Consider the following 25,806-nt stretch of genomic DNA (forward strand, 5'->3'; position numbering starts at 1 on the left):
ATATATATATATATATATATATATATATATATATATATATATATATCTATCTTCTATGTATAATTTGCCAAATTTTATATGTTGCTATTTATTAAATATGTATTGAGCTTTATTCTTTTTAGAGTTGTTGATCTTATTCTTTATTTTTAATTATGAGCTGTCGGTGGTTCTTATCTGGTCTGAACAATATAATGAAACATTTGGGAAGAAACATGCAGATCACCAGAGCCCAACTGGATGCCAAAATGGCAAATATTTCCATTGCCACAGTGTATTTTCCCTGAGCACTGAGGGAGGCTGGGATAAAAGACACCCAGACACTAAGGAAGGCCAACATGCTGAAAGTAATAAACTGAGCCTCATTAAACCTGTCAGGAAGTTTTCGAGCCAGAAATGCTACAATGAAACTAATGGTGGCCAGAAGAAACAGATAACTTAGCATGGTCCAGAAGGCAATAGGTGATCCCTCATTACACTCAACAATGAAGATTTCAGGGTTAGTTTTAGTGTTATATTGTGGGAATGGAGAAGCTACAGACAACCAAGTGATGCACAAGATGAATTGTAGAAGGAAACAGGTAAAAATTATCATGTAGGACACTTGGGGTGAGGTCCATTTCCTCAGATTGCTGCCTGGTCTAGTGGCCATAAAAGCAAACACCACCATGATAGTCTTTGCCAAAATGCTTGAGACACACAAAGTGAAGGCCAGGCCAAATAGTACCTGACGTAGGAGACATTTCTGGTGGTGGGGGTAACCTATAAATACTAAAGAGCACAAAAAACAGAGACACAGTGACATCAATAGAAGACAACTTAGAGAGTAATTAGTGGCTTTCACTATAGGTGTTTGTCTGTACAAGATGAAAAGTCTCAAAATAAGAGCAGGAATAAGTGAGGATATTATGCTGATTGTAGTTAAAGTTTTCCCCAATGCATCATCATAAGAAAGAAACTCCATGGATTTTGGGAGACACCTAGATCTCTCAGGATTTGGCCACTGATCCCAAGGACACCTTATGCAGGTAATTGAATCTGGAAGATAGAACATATATGGTACCATTACACATCTACATGTCATTAATGTGTTGAATGATGTTGAAAGGAAACAGTTGATCTGAGATAATAATAATGACTTCCAGCACCTACTGAAACTATAATGTATACAATTTTCATTACACAATGTTTTAATGTTCACATTTAAAGTTTTTGCTCTATGTAGAAATTGAATTTGATTCCTTTAGTCAAACAAATTTATCCAGATTGTGTTTAATTGAAATTATAAATCTGAACAGGCTAAGTGCAGACTTAGAGATATGTTCCTGCTACATCTTTACCTTCCCTCTGCCATATTAGACCCTCCAGACTTGACCACATCATACATATTATCTGCTACTAGGGCACACCCCTAAACTAATGTATTTTAAGGGGATGATTACACTTCATTAAGATTGACAACTGGGCAGTGGTAGCTAAGAATAAAGAATATAGAGAAGATATGGAAAACAATGGCATTTTAAAATCTTGGGCTGCAAAATTATTATTTTTTGTTTGAGAATCTGAGCATAAATTGGTGTATAATTGTCCTAAGACAATTAGTCATAAGAAATGGCAGGTATCTCTGAAGTGAAAACGCATCTGCTCATCATCCTACACACAATATATTTGAAACACGCCATCTTGTCCCACATATCAATTGTTGATCCCATTAAATCTGTACATGGCCAGAAAACAGCAATTTTTGAAGATCTGTTGTGTTGTGCACAAATTAATGTCACTGAGAGTCTCCTGCTTCTTGTCTGTACAGTATTATAGATGAACAAAGCTATGGTGAAATGTTGTATTAATCAAGTTTCTTAGTGGAAGAAGCTGTTCTGTGGCAGCTATACCATCTTCTTTGTGCACTACTGCTTTGTACCAAACGGAATGCTGTACCGTACTGCATTCATCATTTAGCATTTCACTGATTTTATACCCTATGACTAAATCTGAGTTGATAACCATTCAGTCATTCAGCCAAATGTGGAGTGAGGCAAATAATCCATTGAACAGTTTTGAAAGTGTTGTTTATCTCTTCATTATCTAATATATAAATGCTTAGTGGCGTCTGTGTGTGGAAAAAAAAACCAAGTTGCAGCGCCACCTGCTGGGCAGAGTTATACACTGACCTACTAAATTCTTAGTGTGTGTGGGGAAAAAAATTCAAAAAGGGCTGAAATTTGGTAGGGCTCAAACTAATTTTCGTGAGGTAATTTTACCTTATGAACACACATGTGTAGAGGCGTGCGTTAGTATGTGTGTGGAAAAAACTATTTTCTCAGAAAGGGCTCATCCAATTGACCTGAAATTTGGTATACTGACATTATTTGACAAAAAAATTAGAATAGTCAAGTCAGTTAACTTCCATCATCCCCCCTTCCCCCCATGGGAGGGGTAGTAAAGGCTAAATTTACGAGTTGAGGGGTCAAACTCATTTTCGTGAGGTAATTTTACCTCATGAACACACATTAAAAAGGCCGCTTGCTTTGGGAACTAACGCTCTTCCCCTGAGGAGGCCTGGGCTAGGTCCAAATGCATGACAAGGACCTTTTTAAGACCTTAAGTAGCTTGATTTGACTAGAATGCATGAGTATCATGCACGGGTTAACTTGTATAGTATATGTATATTGTGAGAAGTATTACAATATGGAATCGCGCTCTCCACCCAGGGTTCACGAGAGCTGCACCTGCTAAGGGTATCCCTCCCTTTAATAAAATATCAATAGATTACAGTGCTGGGCGCTCATCAGATGATTGACCTAATAAACTAGATTCCTAATATTCTGACTAAATATACTTCAAAAATGAATGTAAAAGGTTAAAACATTTATTTAAAATACGAAAAAAGATATGAATCATGTAATACCATGAATAAATAAATAAATAAATTCAAATGGAATTAATGGATCCACTTAAATAACAGTATATTCTTAACAACAAAGCACAAAATTGCAAATCTAATTACATGGATAAATGGCAGATAAAGGGCAATTAATAATCCAAGGATTGTATGGATAAAAAAGTCAATCTCATCAATAAATGAAATCTAACAATAGATCACACATGAATCGCAATTCTAATCATACAGATTGATGGCCCATGCTGTTGAAGATATGTTCCATGTAAATAACAATTCTCGTGAAGGTTGTAGGCTTCTGAATTAAACAGTCTTGTCACGCTTAACAATCAACAAAATTGATGAATGAATCAGCCCACTGGTTGTATAGTTCCGTGCACTTGTTTATCTAAGGTAACCTATCAGTAAAACAAAGTGTGACTCCGTGTCTTATGGTAGTATAATACTTGCGATTTGATGTCAAGAGTATGAGGTCCAAATCTTGTCAAGTAATCCAGTATATTGTACCAATTGTAAAAGCAGCCTGGTCCCAAATGGAAAGGGAGAGGATACAGCAGCGGGTGATCACGCTGCTGCTGTTAGCGACTGATTCCCCGGTAGGAATTTTCAACCTTAGTAGCCATATACTTACATCGCATGAAACTAGCGGTTTAAATAAAGGCTTCAAGTTTGCCCCCACTAATAGACTGAATAAGTTTGAAACTTTGTAGACATTCATAAATATGTCAGAAAATTGACCCTCAAGAGATATTATGCTAAATCTCCAATAGAAGCATCAATGAGGCAAAATACCGATCCGTATAAGCACACAAGTTTAAAACCACCTTCTACATTTTATCCGAAGCAATTTAAGAGTAAAGAAATTACAACATTTGAAACACTAGTCCTATTGGATCTAGATAAAATAAATAAAAAGAAGACTCATACACACATGAATCTTACTAACGAAGAATGCAAAGCCCTAAAAGACTTACAAGATCTAGATACAGTGGTCATCAAACCAGCTGATAAGGGAGGAGGGATTGTCCTTTTAGATCGGGCTGATTATGTAGCAGAACTGACCCGGTTGTTGTCAGACACCGCAACATATCAACGGTTAGACACTGACCCAACAGCAGTTTTTTCCATGAATCTTAAGGACATTTTGAAGCAAGGTTTAGACAGGGGCATCATTACCCTCAATGAGTTCAATTACATTCACAACAAAAATCCCATTATCCCTGTTATTTATTATCTCCCAAAAATCCACAAGAATTTGACTAAACCACCCGGGAGACCTATAATATCTGGAATCGGTTCTTTAACAGCCAATTTGTCTCATTATGTCGATATGTTCCTGCAACCGTATGTGAAAACACAAGAAGCCTATTTGCAGGACACTACACATATCCTACAACTCCTCGAGAACATCACGTGGGATAACAAGTATTGGTTTGTCACATGCAATGTATCATCGCTTTACACGATTATCAGGTATAAGTTAGGACTAGCTAGCACCAGATTCTTTTTGGAATCGGATCCTAGTCTTACTCATCACCAGGTTGAGTTCATTCTATCTATTATTGAGTTCATTTTGACCCATAATTATTTTTGGTATGAAGGGGATTATTATTTGCAAATACAAGGAACAGCAATGGGTACCAGGTTTGCACCCAGCTATGCGAATCTCTATATGAGTTATTGGGAGAACAGATTTATCTGGTCCCAACATAGCTGGAGTGCGAACCTGGTACTATGGAGGCGGTACATTGACGACATTGTGGTCATTTGGAAAGGTACAGAACAAGCCCTACTTCAATTTCTTGGGTATATTAACAATGATGAGTTCGGGTTGAATTTTGTGGCCAATTATAGTCAATCCTCTATACAATTTTTAGATCTTGAGATCTTTATCAAAGAGAACAAAATGATGACTAAAACATACCGGAAAGCGGTTGATGTTAACATTTTTATTCTGGCGAACAGCAGTCACCACCCGAACTGGCTACGCAGTATACCATTTAGCCAGTTCACTCGTGTGAGACGTAATTGCACAGAAATAGAGGACTTTATTCAACAAGGTAAAGAAATGCAGCAACAATTTCTTGACAAGAATTATGATCCTCATATAGTTGGCCAAGCCTTTAATAAACTTCAAGATACTGATAGGAGCCAGTTACTTAAATATAAAAATAACATTGGTAAGGAAGAATCCACACGATCCACCACACTAAACAACGATAGGATATTCTTTGTTTCAAACTACTCACAGGAATCAGATAAAATTAGACGTATCATTCAAAAGCATTGTATATTCTGCAACAGGATGACATACTGGGCTCTATATTACCATCAAAACCCTGCATGTCCTTTAGAAAAGCCCCTGACTTCAAACAAAAACTAACTTCTAGCTATATTCCCAAAGAAGAACCTAACAAGATTGGCAATTGGTTACATAACACTAAAAAAGGATTTTTATTATTGTTGACATTGCTCAAACTGCACAAGATTAAGGTGCAGGAGCACCAGGCCGATTACAGAGTACCATTCTGAGGTTAGTGGCCAAATATACCAGATCAAGGAATTCATTACTTGTAACAGCAGGAACGTCATCTACCTACTACAATGTGATTGTGGTAAACAATATGTAGGTAGGACCATTAGACTGTTAAAAGAAAGGATTAGAGAACATCTGAGGAACATAGCTATTGGGTTTGAAAACCATCATGTGTCTAAACATTTTAAAGACACACATAATTGCCAGTATGAAGGGATGTCATTCATTGGAATTAAGAAAATTAACAAGAATTGGAGAGAAGGGAATTTGATAAAATATTTAAATAAAGAGGCAACCAAGGCCATTTATTACCTGAAGACTTGGGAACCCAAAGGTCTCAATATCGAATTCGATCTTTCTCTGTGATTAATGCATATATGCCAGCTATACTTCAGTATTTCACTTGGGCATATGGGCAAGTGTGCAGTGAGCATAGTATGAACGGGTGGTAGGATATTTGAACCTACAGCCATACCTCTCTGGTTATGCCCAATCCCAGCTGACCTTGGAAGCCAAGCAGAGAGGGCCAGGTAAGTAATGGGATAGGAGACTACCTATGAATACCCGGTGCTGTAGGTTCTTTTTCCATCACTCACGCTCACCATTGCAATCTGTACTATGCCCAGACAAGGATGAAGTGTAATCACAATAGGAATTCTAATTATAGTTTAATTAACATGGGATCCTTTTAATGTCTTTATAATTAATTATTTTAATACCACACTTGTTTCCAAGAAATGGAGATTCTCCCCTATCTCCACAGTGGGCGGACAACTATCTATGACAACTTCCATTATGAGCCACTATGATTAGACTGTGCTCTCAAATATGACAAAATGCATACCATTAAGTTTAAAAGGATCATATAATACCAATATGTTATTTTAACACCTTGTCCTCTCCATCTATAGATATTATTCCCTTATGATATTGGAAATAGACTCTGATTCCATTTTTGAAAATATTTGCTATGCATTCCAATGTTTATATTTTTATATTATTATCTTTGCGATCAGGCAATTTAAGACAACTGTAAGTTATGTCATATTTGTGTACATTGTTCATTGATGCATGAATCTTGGGAATTCATACAACATAATTAGAATAAGAACACTATGTTGATTAATGTAATTAGCAAAAGAACGAACATACTGTATTTGTTTGCCACAAATGATCTGTAGAATTCAGCCATTAGCAGATTAACATGGATACACAAAGACTGGGACATGGAAAACCTGGCAACCTATCTGGTTCAATCTCAGCACATTTAAACCATGGGTCCACAGACGTTCACAATAGCCCTTGAGAAAGTCCGTAGCAGATGGAAACGCATTGGGTCTCCACCCATTACTATTCTATTGGCCAATAGCACTAACCAGAAGTGACGTCAATACCGGAAGTGCGTCTGCGTTCCACAGTGGAACGCACCATCAGTCGCTAACAGCAGCGGCGTGATCACTCGTTGCTGTATCCTATCCCTTTCCATTTGGGACCAGGCTGCTTTTACAATTGGGACAATATACTGGATTACTTGACAAGATTTGGACCTCATACTCTTGACATCAAATCGCAAGTATTATAGTACCATAAGACACGGAACTATACAACCAGTGGGCTGATTCATTCATCAATTTTGTTGATTGTTAAGCGTGACAAGACTGTTTAATTCAGAAGCCTACAACCTTCACGAGAATTGTTATTTACATGGAACATATCTTCAACAGCATGGGCCATCAATCTGTATGATTAGAATTGCGATTCATGTGTGATCTATTGTTAGATTTCATTTATTGATGAGATTGACTTTTTTATCCATACAATCCTTGGATTATTAATTGCCCTTTATCTGCCATTTATCCATGTAATTAGATTTGCAATTTTGTGCTTTGTTGTTAAGAATATACTGTTATTTAAGTGGATCCATTAATTCCATTTGAATTTATTTATTTATTTATTCATGGTATTACATGATTCATATCTTTTTTCGTATTTTAAATAAATGTTTTAACCTTTTACATTCATTTTTGAAGTATATTTAGTCAGAATATTAGGAATCTAGTTTATTAGGTCAATCATCTGATGAGCGCCCAGCACTGTAATCTATTGATATTGTGAGAAGTAACCAGTGCTATAGGTGGAGCAACTATAGGATACACAAATGCAACAATATACACTCTAGATGTGAGTAAGTGGAACAAACATTAATTGACTTGTTGCACTTTCTCAGTGCTGTCATGAGCAGTATGACATAATTTGCTTCCTTAAAACTCAACCATCTTTATGTTATTCAGACTGGTAAGACCACTACATAAATAAATAAATTAGTGTATTTTGTATAAACCACCAAAAAGAGTCATTTCACTTAGAGGACGTCAACTGCAATCACATGCTATCTAGGGCATTCTTCTTTCAGATGATTTGTACCAGTAATGAACAGTTTAACAGACAGGGCCGGACTGGCCATCGGGCACTTCTGGCAAATGCCAGATGGGTAGTTTGGCCGATCCAGCGGGGCAACATGCCCGCCCGAGCAGCGCAGCTCACTGCGTGCTGCTCGGCGGATGAAGTTTCAATGTGATGTGCGGCCATGTGATTTTAATCACATGGGACAGCACCTGTCACATGGTGTGCATCCCATGTGATTACTGACATCGGCCGAATATCACATTGAATCTTTGTCCGATGAGCAGCGAGGTAACGAGGTAAGTGTGTCTCACTAAGGGGGCTGTGGCTGTGTTTCACTGACTGGGGGGGCACTGTGGCTGTGTTTCACTGACTGGGGGGGCGCTGTGGCTGTGTTTTTTACTGACTGGGGGCGGCTGTGGCTGTATTTGACTGACTGGGGGGGCGCTGTGGCTGTGTTTCTCTGACTGGGGGGGCGCTGTGGCTGTATTTCACTGACTGGGGGGGCGCTGTGGCTGTGTTTCACTGACTGGGGGGGCGCTGTGGCTGTGTTTCACTGACTGAGGGTTCAGGCTGGAACTTTGTTTCACTGGCTGGGGGGGGGCGCTGTGGCTGCGTTTCAATGACTGGGGGTGCAGGCTGGGGCTGTGTTACACTGACTTGGGGGGCTGTGTTTCAATGACTAGGGGGGCTGTGTTCACTGACTAAGGGGGGCTGTGGCTGTGTTTCACTGACTGGGGGGTGGAGACTGGGGCTGTGTTTCACTGACTGGGGGGGTGGCTATGTTTCACTGACTTGGGGGGGCTGTGTTCCACTGGGGGGGCTGTGTCTTTCTCTCTTGGGAAACTGTGTCTCTCTGGGGGGGCTGTGTGTCTGGCTGGGAAGTGTGTGTGTATCAGTACATTATGTGGAATCTGGACCTATATATATATATATATATATATATATATAATCTATAAATATATATATATGTATAATATTCTGTGTGTATTTGGGGCCATGTTCATATTGTGTGCGTGTGGGCGCAGTATTTTATTGTAATATGTGAGGGAAGGGAGGATCTTGATATAGTGTGGGAGGTAGGCTATTTAATAGTGGAGTGTAGGTGGGAGTTTATTTTTTAAGGTGAGGTGAAGGAATCTTTAATTTCATGCTGGGTGGATTAGGGCTATCAATTGAATATAGGGCTGATTTTGGGGAAAAGGGCTATTTATTTAATGTGAATATGAATTATTTATTGTTGTGGATGATTGTGGATAATGGCTATATTTATAAAATTTTAATGCTATTTAATTTATTGCTGGGACTGTTTGGAGGGAGGAAAATATGTTTTGAGTAAATGGATATATTTGTTAATTTAATGTTGGGGCTGGTTGGAGGGAAATATGTATACTTATTAAATGTGAATATTATTTTTGTGGGGGACTGGAGGGAGGCCTAATTATAAAATGTGAGTGCTATTGTTTTAACACCGGGGCTGGTTGAAGTTATCTAAATATCATGTACCCCATTTTTTTCAAAATAGGCCATTCAATATTCCAGGATCAAGACAAGAAAGAACTGAGCTAAAGAAACCAGCTGCTACAAGTGGTGAAAGTGACCAAGACAGTTAGGAGAGAGCAGGACAGTCTGCCAACTGTCCTGAATCTGGTGAGGCAGTCTTGAATTTGGATGACTGTCTCTCTTAGTCAGGATTTGGTCCGACTGAAAGGACAGTTGGGAGGCATGTCCCGCTTTAAAACATACTGCTTGTGAAGGCAGAGCTGTGTGCTTCTAACAGTAGTGCACACAGTATTGCCTGTGTATTTGTCTAAAATGATAACCATGTCTCATAATAGGGGCCCTGCTGTCTTAAATACCCCGGGCCCCCTGAGACTTAATCCAGCCCTGGTTAGGGGAAGGGAACTGATAGCTGCTCTCAGTTCCCGTACAGGACACAGCCTGCAGAGCAAGCCAAGGAGCTCTAAGTATCACAAGATTTGGTAATCTCGTGAGACAAAGAGCTTCCCTGCTCACTCTGCAGGAAGTTCCTACCCTTATGGATGTCAGCAGCACCAGAAGCATAGATAAGTACAGTGGGCTGGGGATGGCGTGATGTGGCTGGGAGGGCATGATAAATGTAATGTTTTATTATAATGTATGTATCAATGCCCCATGTTGGCCACACCCACAACACAATGTGGTCACGCCCCTTTTGGCGCCGGGGCACACAGTTTCTTTCATGCTTGAAATGAGGTGGGCCTGTGTACTTTAAATGCCAGGGCTGATTTTTAGTCCCAGTCCGGCCCTGTTTTGTAGACATTGTTTGCCTGCTTATGTCTTTTGCTGGTAAAATAGTCAATATTTATGTGTGCATCATAATGTAAAGTTAACACCAAAATATCAAAACAATCTATTTAAAATGTCATATTCTAAGGATCGTCATAGTAATTTTAGGATACTGCTTATATCTAATGCCGTACTCCCAGATACATAAGCAATCCTCAAATTTGCAGTGTACAAATGGTAATCAGCTGCAGGGCTGAGGGGTCTATAAGCCCTGATATTATTAGGTTGTATGGAAGTCATGATACAAACTAGAACATGGTCACAAATTTGTGATTAATTGTGTTTCACATTATTTGGAATGTTGTACAAGGACTCTGGAGGGGATCCTTGTGTAGCTAATACAATTTTGATAAAAACATTTACATAATTTTTAACATAGATCTTCCTCTGTTACCTCCAGATTTACATTTCACTTCCAATGTCTTGACTACCTCAGGGCAGCGGTTGAAGTGGGAATTGGCGGTATGGGAATTTAGAAGTGGCGGTATGACAAATTCTATGGAATTGTAAGTGAAGAGATATTGATAGTTTTACAATGAAGGTAGAATGTGAAGTGGTAGTAGGGCATAGTACCATATAAACCCCCACTTCGACCACTTTCAATGGATGACTTGCCTGTCTGGTTAGATATCTCTCCTTGTAGACATTGGACACAGTCAAAGCAGCAGACAGGTTGTCCTTGTCTAGCAGCCTTTCTAAATCCTGGAGGACAACTCTCACTGCAGACCGAGCGAGGGACCTGGGGATAATATGTTATATATTTATTCTAATGTTATCACTATTAATGATAGTGATGATATCACTAAACATTCTAGTTATATTCTCATTCATTTATGCACCAGAGTAACACAACAACATTTTATATAATAATAACATTTGAGGATTATATGTGGTCTCTTAATATTGCTGTGCATTTTAAGAGCATCCACCACACTCTACTTGAATCACCCAAGAACTGTATATTTGTATTAAATGAGACAGAGATGGACATAATATCCTAGCAGACAAGATTGCACACAGGACCCAATGGATTGAATTGGTCCATCAGGGCTGGCATGTGTACTATGCAATAGACAGATACAACAATACACTACATTTACTATCAAGCATAAAAAAATTTAATTATTCCATAATAAACAGGATAATTAGGAAAATTATATATTAATGGGCCTGATCCCTCCAAAAGATATGAGTTGCTATAGATAATAAGGCAATTTACTGAGCATATTTAAACAATTGTTTAAGTTATTGAACTGTGCTTCAGATGCCTATTTTTGTATCTAGCTTAGATTGTTTATTTCTGGATACCTAAGGTCACAGATTACCAGTCATCTAAATTTAATTGCACAAACCACAGATGCTTTGGCTAAAAAGTAGATTAGTTGGAGCCAGAAATAAATTCTAACAATACTTTGAGATATGTCATTAATAGATACTAGTAAGTTGTAGTGATAATGTATCTTTCCAAGAAATCAATATAACATAATCATGTTTCCTATGTGTCACCAGTGACAGTAACAGTGAAAGAGGTATGCCCTCCATATTCCTGGGCATGTCATAGCTTTCTTGTTCAGTCAAGCCTATTCTCACAGCTTGCCCATATGTCCTGTTCTTGGTGCTTTGCAGCTGTTTTCTGACATTCAAGAGAAATAGAGTGCTGCTGGCATTCTGTGCATGTATAGACTGCTGTACTTCTCTAACAGCCCTCTGACAAGCAGCAACTGGCCGGTAATATAAAGGGGACTCCTCCTCACTAAAGCATTTGCTAGGTAATTGTTTTTTCCAGTTCCTTTCTCTTTGCTCCCAGTTAAAATGCTTGCTTCTGATGACCTGTGTACTAACCATCTTTGACTATATGACTACACTTATTAGATTAACCCTTGGAAGCTTGCTTATGATATAATGCCTCTCTGTGTCCTGACCCAGGCGTATTGTGAACTATGCTTATTAGATTAACCCTTGGACCCTTGCTTATTATATATTGCCTCAATGTGTACTGACTACGTCTGATTGTGGATAATGTTTACCGAATTTAACCTTGGTAGTAGTGAATGTGAGATATAATTCTGTAGATATTTGTTATTTTTGAAAGATCAAGTGGTTTTGCTTTAATCAACCCTTTCACACCCACATGTCTCCTAATAGAGCAGCGAACTCAATGATTGTATAAAGAGTATTGAAAGATGGTTTTATGTCTCACTGTCCCTGACTCCCTTTTCATGTACATCGATTTTCTGAGCTAATGTATATTTATATGAATTAAGATGGTTTATTAATATGTGTATATCTGTATGGCAGTGATACTATACACAGTATATGTGTATCTGCAATAGGTCTCATATCTATATATGTACCTCTGTATGTGCTGTATACATCTGTATGAGATTCCATATACTGTGTATTTGGATATCTGCGTTTTGCACCTCAATATGTGTTTCTCTACTTCACTACATTCAAGTGTGATTCACTGCTAGAGTTTTTCAAAATGATATGTGTGGGAGTGGAGAAGATATTTACGGAAGTGTTCCCCATTTTACAGGTAGGGAACAACCTTTTACTCCATGTAAATAGACCTGAGTTCTCTGACTGGCTAGAGGAACTCCAGCCTCGTTCCTATACTATTATTGTGACTCATTCACTTATAAACTAAGAATACAACAATTGTATCACAATTTATTTCGTAACATTAAATGTATACATGTTTTTATATTTCCCTAATGTTATTTCACATTACTATGCTGTCATCAATGTTGGTGCTAGATTTTTATTTATTTAAAATTTGTTATTATTTCATTATATATTTGGCTCATATTTATTAGCCTTTGTTTATATACTGACTTTTGAATTGAGTCATACTTTTTGGGGTTATGATTTTACTATTCACACTATATCATTGATAACAATAAGACTTCTCTAGTATTTCCCTCCCCACAGTTAAACTTTTCAATCAAACAATCTTATTTAAGGAGTGTCAATTGTATTCTCATTTTTAGAGGTGATTTTTTTGCATTATTTATTACTATGATCAAGGACTAACAATTGCTAACACTACACTTTCATCTATACAAACGTCTTTTACTATTCCTTTATTTCTCTGTAAGGAGTGATGGTTAATTATCCCAAAAACAGCTGTGACTCTTTCATTCAAAAAGTCACAAGACAATAAATTGGAGTTAGTATATTACAATGAGATCATTATCAGCTGCCTGATGGCTGAGGTATTGTTCCCTCTTTTATATAACATCTAGTGCAAATTACCTAATATAGGAGGGAAAACTGGGAAATATCTGAACAGAGTGAAAACTATATGATAAGTGTCACTCATATGACATATATTAGAGGATTTTGTAAATGCAAGTTTGATATGTAACAAACTTCTTGTAATGATAATATCACAGAAAAGAACTGAAATATATTGGTCTTTCACAGATTTGACATGTACAGATTATTCATGATATAACTGTTATCTTATATGTGCATATTGATTTCTCAGACATTATTATAGCTTAAATTATAAAACATTTATCTTTGTATAAATTTACTAGTTGAACTACCCAAAGTTGTGTTGAATGTAACTGTCAACATTTAAAAAAAATTTAGCAGCTCTTCCAACACACCATTGAGGTGGCTGCCTCGTGTCATCCAGTGGAAGGCTCAGAACAGGCTCCTAGCGGGAGGTCTGACCGAGAACATAACCTCCCTAAAACCTGGTCAGGATCCAACTGGACCAGCTCACATTGGCTTCAGTCCAGTCGGTGCAGCGGTGTCCGAATGCATAACCCCTCTGAGCAACAAATAAAATCCATCCAGTGAAAAGCACAAAAACAGGCTTCCCGGGTAAAATTCTGGCCAGCGTACACCAATGGGAGGTCTAATCGGGACCTCAGCCCCCTAGTATATCTTCTGGGATCTAATGTTACTAGTCTGTGAAGTTTTCATTCAAATCGATCCAGTGGAAGGCTCAGAACAGGCTCCCCGGGACAAATTTCTGCCCAGGATACACCAATGAGAGGTCCATCTGGGACCCTAACCCCCTAAAAGCTGGCCAGAACTCAACTTGACCAACTTGCATAGAATTCATCCAAATCAGTACAGGGGTGTTCGATTGCATAGCTGGAGAAATAAACAAACAAACCGATCAATGAATTTTAAATATAAGATGTCATCCAAATCCTTCCAGTGGAAGGCCCAGAACAGGCTTCCTGGGTCAAAGTTCTTCCCAGTGTACACTAACCGTAACCTTTAACCCCCTTAAAACCTGGACAGTATCCAACAGGACCACCTTGGTTTCAGGGTTGTCGAAGATATTCACTAACAAACAAACAAAAAAGCTATATATATATATATATATATATATACACAAATATATATATATATATATATATATATATATATATATATACACGCAAATATATATATATCGATATATATATAGAAAAGAAGAAGTTTGCTTGTTTGCAGGCGAATATCCTTGAAACCCTTGCACCGATTTGAATGAAACCAACGTGAGAGCCTGTTCTGAGCCATTCACTAGATTGATTTGGCCAAAAATGTCAAATGACTTTTAACATTGGACCCCAGAAGACATACTAGGAGGTCTCAGTCAGACCTCCTGTCGGTGGTCACTGGGCAGAACTTTGATCCATGGAGCCTGTTCTGGGCCTTCTACTGGATGGATTTTGTTGTTTTGTCTGTCCGTTTATGCGGTTTTTAAGGGGGTTAAGTATCCTAGTCGGACCTCCCATTGAAGTATGTTTGGCAGAATGTTGACCCAGGGAGCCTTTTCTGAGCCTTTCACTGGATGGAATTGGGCGAAAACTTCACAGAGTGGTAACATTGAATTCCAGAAGACATACCAGGAGGTTAGGTCTCAGTCAAACCTCCTGTTGGTGTATGCTGGCCAGAACTTTGACCTGGGGAGTCTGTTCTGTGTGTTCAACTGGATGGATTTGGTTTGTTTGTCTGTCCTGTTATGCATTCGGACTCCCTTGCATTGATTGGGATGAAACCAATGTGAGCTGTTCCAGTTAGATCTTGACCAGGTTTTAGGTGGTTTAGGGTCCCGCAGACTTCCCGTTGTTGTATGCTCTGCAGAACTTTGACCCTGGGAACCTGTTCTGAGCCTTCCAATGTAGGAATTTTGACAAAAATTTCACAGACTGGTAACATTGGATCCCAGAAGACATACTAGGGGTTTAAGGTTCCGGTCGGATCTCCCATTGGTGTATGAGGGGCCAAAACTTTGACCCGGAGTGCCTGTTCTCGGCCTTCCACTTGATAGATTTGGTTTGTTTTTCTGTCCGGTTATACATTCAGTCACCCGTGCACAGATTGGGATGAAACCAATGTGAGGTAGTTTAGTTGGATCCTGGGCAGGTTTTTGAGGGGGTTAGGGTCCTATGCAGAACTTTGACTCGGGGACCCTGTTCTGGGCCAAATCCATCCAGGAGTTGACTCAGAACAGGTTTCTAGGTCAAAATTCTGCCCAGCATATACCAACAGGAGGTCCAACCAGTACCTAACCCACTTAAAACCTGACCAGCATCCAACTAGACCACCTCGTGTTGGCTTCATCCCAATCAGTGCAAGGGTGTCTGAGTGCAAACAAACTAAATCTATCCAGTGGAGGGCCCAGAACAGGCTCACCAGGTCAAATATTTGGCCAGCACACACCAATGAGATGTTTAACTGAGACCTACATCCCCTAATATATCTTCTGGGATTCAATGTTAAAAGTCTTTTGAAATTTTCATCCAAATTTATCCACTGGAGGTGCAGAACAAGCTCCGTGGTCAAATTTCTGACCAGCAAGATACCCAACTGGATCCCTAAATCCCTTAAAATCTGGCCAGGATCCAACTGGACCACCTCACGTTTATTTAATCCGAATCGGTGAATGGGTGTCGAAGATGTTCACCTACAGCAAGCAAACAAACAAACCTCTTCTGTTCTATATATATATATATATATATATATATATATATGTAACAAAGCCATTATCTTCAAACTATGCCCCTTTACCTTTTTCTGCTTAAGTTGCTTACATTCAGAGCCATTCACAAAGAATATTAATAGATCAACTTGTAATGAAGAATTATTTTGGAAACATGGATAGGAGTTTCATTTGACGTCTCACCTGTTGACCTCCCATAGGCCACAGCAACAGACTTGAGTTGATGTTCATAGCTTGATCAGGAGTTGCTATAGTACTATAATTGCCGATGCAAATTTGCTTAACAGTCCCTTCCGGACTCAGTTGCCAGTTCACAATACTATAGGCTGTAATTGTGAATATGGCTTTCCTAACATAGTGTGTGAGCTGTGAAGAGGGAGAGAAGAAGAAGATCATTTTGTTGATAGTAATAGTAATCAAAACAAGAAGTCAACATAAAGTGCACAAACACATTGCCATAGAAACAAAGGCACGAGGGGTTTCACATTTTCTTTGTTTCAAGTAAATGATGCACAAGGATTTCTTTTTTAAGAACATTTGATAGAATTAAATTAGCTCAATCTGTTTCATTTTTATAAAACTATGCACCTGACAAACATAAATAGTACATGTACATACAGTATTTATATAAGACTTAGGGCCTATTTAAGAATTTTAATATTTTTGCCCCGTTATGTATAATGTGTCATTGCAATGATGACAGATGACTTTTTAGGGACAATTTACTACAAAGTCATGTTGGGACAGAGCATCTGATAGTGGGCTGTCCTGGTGATGACTCTTTTCATGCGTAGTTTCCATTTGGTTAATCAGCACAGGGGAAAACAGCAGTGTTGCCTGAGAGGGGCGTGAAGATCCCTTTCCTTTGAATCTCTTTCCATAGGATCTTCAGATGGCATTAGCCATTGGGGTCATGGTCGAAGCATAATAAAATTGCCCATAATGCAGTCCCTATTGAGTATTATGGGGACTGCTCTATTGTGCATTACTTTGCCTAATGCAGGAGATGTCTTTGTTTTCTCCTGCTTTAGACTTGTCTTAAATTACTGTTTTACTTAAAAATACCTAATCTTTGCAGAAACAATACTTTCCCTATGGCTTAGATCTTCTTAAATAAGACCCGTAATCATTTTCTACTCCTAAATTTTGCCATTATATTACCTGCCATGGTTTGAATTTCCAAATGTCTGCACAGGTTCCATGAGAAAATGGCCCTTCACCCTCCTTGCAGCTTTTCAGGTCTTCCAAAGCTTTAGCCAAAGCATTTACAGACAAATATATAAAATAACAATATTTTAAGCTGCTGATGTAGGTGGAGCTGCTCCTAACATCATCTAAACTTTCTTCTCCTGTGCATTCTTTTACTGGGGTCTCCAAAGAACCAGTAAGGTTTTTGCCATAAAGAAATTTGCAACTGAAAACTTTCTCCCAATACAAGTTCAACCAGTTCTCCCCCATAGACTCAGAGGGATGTATCTTGCTGAGGAACTGACTTAATCCTGGGACCACATAATCTTCACTAGCTAAACCAAGAGTACCAAATAAGATTTGAAAATATTTTCTTGTCGATAATAAAATGGACCTGGACCAACCTGCATTTGCAATAAATATCCTCCCTGTGATATTTTGTTTTAACATTTCATTCGCAATAGGGTAAAAATCAGTTTCAAAGCAGAATACAACAACAACCTTAGCTGATGATTCCTTAATAGCATTGACTATCTGTGGAGCATTGCGATTTGGTTGACCCAGACGAATGTATTCAGTAAAAGCTACACATGCTCCAGCCTTGATTATCTCTTCTTTTATTGGCTGAATTCCTAGAAGACCATAATCATTGTCTGTAGCCACGAGACCAATCCAGGTCCAGCCAAAGCTCAAAACAAGCTGAGCCAGTCCCAAAGATTGAAATTTATCACTTAAAACAGTCCTGAAGAATGATGGAAACATTTTCTGGTTACTTAGTAAAGAAACACTTGAAACTGGACTGATCTGAAAGTAAGAACAGTGATATTAAATAATTCATTCAATGACAATAAACTTATGATGTGAACACTTAAATTTCTCTTAATATTCTATTAGTGAGAATGCTTTAAAAAAGATAATGGCTTATTTTTATCCATTCGCAAAATGCAAAGTGAATGAACAAATGAACATTTAAATAACATCAATATTTGCTATGACCACAGTTTGCCTTCAAAACAGCATCAATGCATCAACTCTTCAAAGTACAATTGCACACAGTTTTTTAAGGAATTTGGCAGGGAGGTTGTTCCAAACATCTTGGAGAACTAACCAAAGATCTTCCGTGGATGTAGGCTTGATCAAATCCTTCTGTCTCTTCATGTAATCCCAGAGAGATTCGATAATGTTGAGATTAGGGCTCTGTGGGGGCCATATCATCACTTCCAGGACTCATTGTTCTTCTTTATGCCGGAGATAATTCTTGACATTGGCTGTAAGTTTTGAGGTTGTTGTCCTGCTGCAGAATAAAGTTGGAGCAAATGACACGCCTCCCTGATAGTATTGCAAGATGGATAAGAACCTGCCTGTATGTCTCACCATTGAGGTAACCATTAATCCTGACCAAATCCCCAACTCCATTTGTTGAACTGCAGTCCCAAAACTTGCAAGTAACCTCCACCATGCTTCACCTCTGTTGCCTGCAGACACTCATTATTGTACTGCTCTCTTGGCTAAGAGTTCTCTTCTGTCCTCTCACTTTGCATCTTGTTAATTGATAAAAGAAATACTATTAACAACTCTATTTTTGAAAGCATTCTTAATGTGCAGCATTCTCTTCCTAAATCCCATGCACAATACTGTATATATATATATATATATATATATATATATATATATATATATATGTATATATAGTGGTTTTATTTCGTTTTTGCTTGTTCCTCAAAGCTTTTACCAATTTATACTATTTAAACATTGAAGAGGAGCCTGCAGTATTTAGGGAACATTAAATCACAATATATCTTTTGTGACTCATTTATCACAAAATGTGGAATATAAGAACATGTACTTTCTACAGCCCTGTTTTTGTTCCTCAGCTCACCAGAGTACATATGCATTGCCTAATTACATGTGGATAAGGGGACATTGAAATTCATTGTAAATATGAATGATGTTTATTGTTCATTGTTCATATTGCAGTGAAGCTGTTATTCAATGTTCTTAAAGTGAAGCCAGGTAGGTTATCGGTAAGGATCAAGTTCCAGGACACATGTGAGTGGCTGATTGCTATCCTATATCTAGAGGTGGGGAAGGCTAATTAGAATCCATTGTCCTCCACAGGACTGACCAACACATTCGGTCAAGGGGCACAGCAGGAGAGCAACTGTGGAAGGACAGCTTATCTCCACTCCCCCTCTAACTCCCTGATCCAGCGCCCACTAATGTTCAAGAGGGAGAGGGATAAGGTTTTGCCCAGGGAGAGGAAATCACTGTGGAAATCTGACCTTTATTAAAGTAATTCTATAATTTTCAAATAAGCATTGCCCAAGCGATTGTATTGTGTTTCCAAAGCACAAGCAATTTATTTAGCAAAAGCAATTTGTTTAGCAGTTCAATAAATAAGTACAATACAGTATAATATAGCCGATACATGATACCTATCAAAGATGTAACATTAAATCAGGAAAGTATAAAACACTGAATACATCACATTTTCCTTATAGAGCTCCCCTGAGGACAATGGAACACAGCCATGCTCACATGTAGCCACGTTCAGAGACAGAGAGCGAAAGAGAGAGCTTTGGCTGATAAAAAAAAGCTTGATAGTATCCGGTTTCAGTTTAGAACATGTTTCCATTGGTTCAGGGTTCAGGACAGTCTAATGTAAATCAGGTCTTAGGTCAGTTTAAAGGATTTCTCTGGGAAGAGGGGATCACCTTCCCCAACAGCTGAAAACATGTGCTGCTCAAGGAAACTGACCCAAGCCAGTTCTAAACAACATAAAACACAATGCCATTTTGATCATTCAATCTTTTATCTTTTATAACTATTGATTACAGGAAGCGATCGCAAAGCCGAAATTATAGGATGAGAGATAGTAATGTGCAGATTAAAATGACATTAAACATGATATATTTGCTAAATCCTGAGCCTTAGATACTTTTAAAGTGCTTTTATCATTATTATATTTAACTGTAAACTCTATTACATTTGATTATAAACAACTGTGTTGCAACTATTTTAAGGTGAACTATTTACAAATAATTGTGTAAGTGTATGTGTGCGTTATCTATCGTGCGATTGCGTCATAACAATTATCAATCAATATAGTTTATTTCATCCAATTATTCAACTTTGACACCTTGGAATTAAGGAACCACTCAAGGGGAGGAGGGAATGTTCATTCTGTGGATTAATTCTTGGAAGGTGCAAGGTGACTGGTGTTGAGCTGCCATTCTCTACCAGTGGACTGCATATGCAGCTGAGAGAGATCCATTGGTTTTGGATTCTGCAATTCAGGACAGCCAGGTAACGTACCTCCTTAAGCTAGTAGGGTAAGGGACACATAATGTGGTAAAAATGCCTGGCATTTATTTACTGTTTGTATATAATATTCTAGCGATTGTGTGTATTACAATAAATGTATTGCTGTACTTTTCTAAATGCATTTGCCTGAGTGACTATGAGAACCCTAGAAGATACTTTGTAAGCTTCCCTGGCATAGTAAGGTACTCTTGTGTGGCCAGCCAGCGTGAAGTGGGTAGAATTGGGCCAGATAAACCCAGTATCTTCAGATCTTACATCAGTTTGTATGTAGAAGAAGTGAAGACGTGTATGTTGCTACAGCAGGTGTGTACCTCTTAGCACCAAGTTGCTCTTAAGTTTTTTCATCCAAAATTTAATTTTCAGTTCTTGATGCAATTGCCCTTTATGAATATTTTTTAAGTGGAGCAGCTTTGGATACCAATAGCTATGAGATGAGAATGACCATCTGTCCATAAAATTATTGACTACAATTCAAAATCACATCTATAAAGATGTCCAGAAAGAAAGGCCAGAGATTTTAATAACCAAGTATTACGTTATTATTTTATATGAAACAAGGTGAGCGCACCTTAAATGTCCTCTATTGTTTTTGTATGCTGCTCCTTTTAGCTTTGCAACTTAGAAGGTTAATATAGCACAAGAGCGCAAAACTATTGATTCATTTATAAAGTGTCTCTCAAACACAAGTATAATTTCACTGCACGGAAAATATTTCTGTATACTAGTGAGCTTATTTACTTGTTGTGTATATGGTTATTCATGATATATTTATGACAATAGAGATCATCTGATGGTTACTAAAAATAATTAACTTTTTACCTGTGGGTATCTGAGAACCCCCAAAACATGAGCCAAGATGATTGAGTTTGCAGAAACTGTGGATCCAATAACTGCACTGAAAGATGGTCTAGTATTACACCAGCTGTTGGAGCTGAATGTGGTGGTCTCAGTTAGGAATTGTAAAGCTCCTTGTAGTTCATAATGTGGCATATTACATGTGTCGTACATCTGGAACCCTAATGTTATATTTGAGAGAATATTGGGATCCTTGTTGATCTCTTCAAGGGTGTGTATCAGGGTCTGAAGCTGTAGGTAGTAGACCAAACTGAACCTTTAGGATAGATAAAAAGATTAAATGAGGCATTTTCTTTTGTACCTTAATTTTCACTTGTATTACATTAAATAGTTTGACCTCCTAGTCCTTGAAAACATCTACAGTATTTTTGATGGGTTTTCGATTCCCTATAAAATGTGCAGTTTTCACACAGTAAAATTGTCACCATAAAGTCTATCCTACTTTTAATTTTGGACAATCCAGCTAATAATTTCCAAGTTTTCTATTTTTTCTTTAATTTTAGCTCATCTTATCCTTATTTATGGCTTTACTTATTCATGAGAGTGAGCAGATATCAGGATGTCTTTATTACATTTAGCATGTTTATTATGTTTAATTATGTTTTTGAATGTGTTTATTATGTTGACCAAAGTGCACCTAAAAATCTGCCAAAGTGCAACTGAAAGGTGCAAAATACATCCCATGGACAAGGTTTGATTAACACCACCTCTAAACAAAAGGAATAATCAGGTCCTATTGCAGGGAGAAAAATGCTGTGTCTCCATAGGTAAAGGATGCAATGCCTACCTTAATGTGCCCTCTGCACCAGGTCATTTAAATAATCCCACATTAGTACATTAAGGGCGTGCCACAGGTGTGCCAATGCAGATGCTGCTGATTAAAGTTATGTGCTTCTAAAGTATATGTAAATATAAAAACAGATTCTATGCACAGTAAGCATTAAGAACATCCTGATTTATGTGTTCAATAAATAAATAAATAACGTATTTGTTTTGCATGCGTGCTGACGGAACTTGATATTGCACATATGCATGTGCATATCCAGGTGCGGGCTGGGAGAGGGAAGCCCGGGGGGCACACAGGCGGCCACATCGCATGAAACGGGATGCGGCCGCGTCATTGATGATGCGGCCGCATCGCCTGTCATGTGATGCGGCCGCCTGTGCGCTGGCGCGGCCGCATCTGATGTCATCAGCCGGTGAAAATGTGCTATATTACACCCCGGTGGGCGGCTGGCCGGCCTACCCCTGGCCCTAATAGCGGTCTGACCGAGCGGCCCGGGCCTGCCCACCCCTGTGCATATCCTGCAGTCTGTCCTGTCTGTTAAAATACGACAAGTACTGTTTATGCAGAGTGTGCTTATACCCAGAGTCAAATGAAAACATATTTTGACATTCACTTGAATTTGCATACAGGCACACGTACATTCAAGTTCCGTGCTTTAAAAACTTAACTTGCGTGCAGGTTGCATTTGAAGATGAATCAGTACCTATATGTTTGAAACCCTTTTTTAAAGAATTTTGGTGCAAATACATTATACAAATACAAATACATTATCTAGAGGAGCATTGTCGGACTGGGGCATGAAGGGCTCACCGGGGGACTGCAACGCTAGGGGCCCACCAGAAAGGGTGTGGCCAGCCATAATAGAGGCGAAACCAGACATTAGAGGGGGCGTGGTCAGTCCACAAAGGACAGCTAGCACCATAGTGTAGTATATAAAGAATGCAGTGTGTGTATAAATGGTACACAGTATTGACCTGCCCCTTAGATTGGGCAGAACAGTCACCAAAAATCGGGATTGTCCCACTAGACCAGGCTTAGCTAACCTGTGGCACTCCAGGTGTTGTGAAACTACAAGGCCTAGCATGCTTTGCCAATATATAGCAGCTTATTGCTGGAAGGGTATGCTGGGACTTGTAGTTTCACAACACTTGGAGTGCCACAGGTTAGCCAAGCCTGCACTAGACTGCGGCTGCTGGTTTCTTTAGTTGCGGCTTGTCTGGATCCTGGAATGTTACCTATTTGGAAAAAATAATGGGTGCATTTAGAAAATTTCAACCAGCCCCAGTGTTAAATCAATAGGGCCCACAATTAATACTTAGCCACCACCTACCACACACACATTACATTGCCACAAGACCGCTGTGCCGTTACACACACTACTGTGCCCCTTAATCACCATGCTGTGCATCCTTATGATCACACTGCGCCTACCATGCTGCTTTTGCTACCCCCTTCTCCTTGCCCCCTTTCATCACCCTGTGCCATGCTGCTTTGGCCCCCCTTCACACTGTGCCATGCTGCCCTGGCCCCCCATCACACTGTGCCATGCTGACCTGGCCCCCCTTCACACTGTGCCATGCTGACCTGGCCCCCCTTCACACTGTGCCATGCTGACCTGGCCCCCAATCACACTCTGCCATGCTGACCTGGCCCCCGATCACACTCTGCCATGCTGACCTGGCCCCCCATCACACTCTGCCATGCTGACCTGGCCCTCATCACACTTTGCCATGCTGACCTGGCCCCCCATCACACTCTGCCATGCTGACCTGGCCCTCATCACACTTTGCCATGCTGACCTGGCCCCCCTTCACACTCTGCCATGGCAGTTCACATGCTCTTATGCCTCATGTCTCATGGCCTTATTGCACCTCTCTCATGCCCTTATTGCCCCTCTCTCATGCCCTTATTGCCCCTCATCTCTCATAGCCATCTCCCCCAAAATGACAGGCTGCTCGCTGCTGCAATGCTGCGCATTTTACTAACCTTATCAGCAATGGCTCCTGCTGCTCCTGCATTCTTCGTGTAGCTCCTCTGGGCAGCAGGACATCTCCAACGTGGGCGGGTCTTCTTCCACGATGAATCATGCGACTCATCTACCAATGACTGTCTGTACGACGCATGTGCAGAGAGCCGCAGTCGCATCTGTGCTCTCTGCACTTCAATGACAGTGTCACCTGACCTGGCTGCCACCCGAACAACGGACCCGTGCGGGGGCGTGGCTAACCAGCGTTGGGGCCTACCGTAATATCGCCCAGTTCCACCGGTAGACCAGTCCGACGCTGTAGAGGAGTAAAAAGTGGTCCCAAGAGTGATGTAACCTTGAATTTGTTCTGTCCAGTCTATATTCTGCAATGTAAGCTGTATGGGGTGAAGAATAAGTGTTTGGCTTTCTCAGTGTGTACACAAAAAATTAAGTGTACATCATGTAACGAATCAGAGAAGAACATCAAGGCACTTTTGACTTTCGGGTATGCTATAAAGTTTGGATACCATCAGCCAAATTACTTCCTAAGTATATTATTTTTATGACATTTAAGAGAATCTGAGTGCTGTAGATGTACATCCAGGGGTCGACGTTGGGGTGTATACGGTGGTATGCCATACCACAACTTCTCCTACTGCCTTCATTGTAAGACTATTAAATTCCATTCACTTACATTCCTTTACATTTGTCATACCGTCACTACTAAATTTCCTTACCACCACTTTTAAATTTCCACTTCGACAACTGTGTACAACTAAATTACCATGTACCCCTAAAAATACCTAGTGGTTATGGATTAATCTTTTCTCAATTCAGTCTGCACCATTAATTTGTTGACATAGCCTTCTCCTCTCTTGTTATTATGTATAAGATTCCAAAACATTGGAAAGGTTATGGCCTTGAAGAAATTTTTTTAAATCTGCCAATGATGTTCTAAAAGACATTTTTTTCTTCAGATAGACCAGGATCTGAGGGTCCCAAGGCAATATGTATGATTTGGTAAAATGTCATATTTTTGCTATAGCCATCCAATCCCTCCATATCATAGTAATCCAATGAAGGTAGCACAATACTAGATCTTGAAGTTGTCCTCAACACTGTATAAGAGAGTACAATTCACATGGTCAAATTATGAAATCAAAACTAATAGTAGCTAATATTGTGGAGAGAGAAAGAGAATCGAGATAAGTGACTCTCTTTAAAATTTGATTTTCAAGCTTTTCAGCAAATATAACCATAATATCTGTAATTCTATACCTCCTATAGCAGTATTTATTAAACTGAAAAAATAGACTGGAAAATGTTTTACTTAATTTTTATTATTATTTATTATTTATTTAGAACATATTACAACCATATATTGCAATATTTGTTTAAATGCAAAAATAATGTTTAAGAGTTTACTAACAGATGCATTTGGTATAAGACATTGCACTATAATTTGAACCAATTATCTTTGTATCATCATCATTTATTTATATAGCGCCACTATTTCCGCAGCGCTGTACAGAGAGCTCACTCACATCAGTCCCTGCCCCATCGGAGCTTA

The 25,806-nt window shown here is 39.0% G+C and overlaps 1 protein-coding gene and 1 pseudogene across 1 annotated transcript; one reads left to right on the top strand and one right to left on the bottom strand.

The window, feature by feature from the left end:
• Positions 1-133: 133 nt before the first annotated feature.
• Positions 134-24,288, bottom strand: LOC142150562 (extracellular calcium-sensing receptor-like). The gene is made up of 6 exons (XM_075205761.1): positions 24,257-24,288; positions 21,448-21,739; positions 17,278-18,108; positions 16,300-16,482; positions 10,779-10,902; positions 134-1,035 (listed from the first exon to the last, which is right to left on the bottom strand). The coding sequence occupies exons 1-6, from the start codon at positions 24,286-24,288 to the stop codon at positions 134-136; spliced, it is 2,364 nt and encodes a 787-aa protein (XP_075061862.1).
• Positions 5,894-6,011, top strand: LOC142154953 (5S ribosomal RNA; annotated as a pseudogene).
• Positions 24,289-25,806: the final 1,518 nt, after the last annotated feature.

The sequence above is a fragment of the Mixophyes fleayi genome, chromosome 4 (assembly GCF_038048845.1).
Source record: "Mixophyes fleayi isolate aMixFle1 chromosome 4, aMixFle1.hap1, whole genome shotgun sequence".
Lineage (NCBI taxonomy): Eukaryota > Metazoa > Chordata > Amphibia > Anura > Limnodynastidae > Mixophyes > Mixophyes fleayi.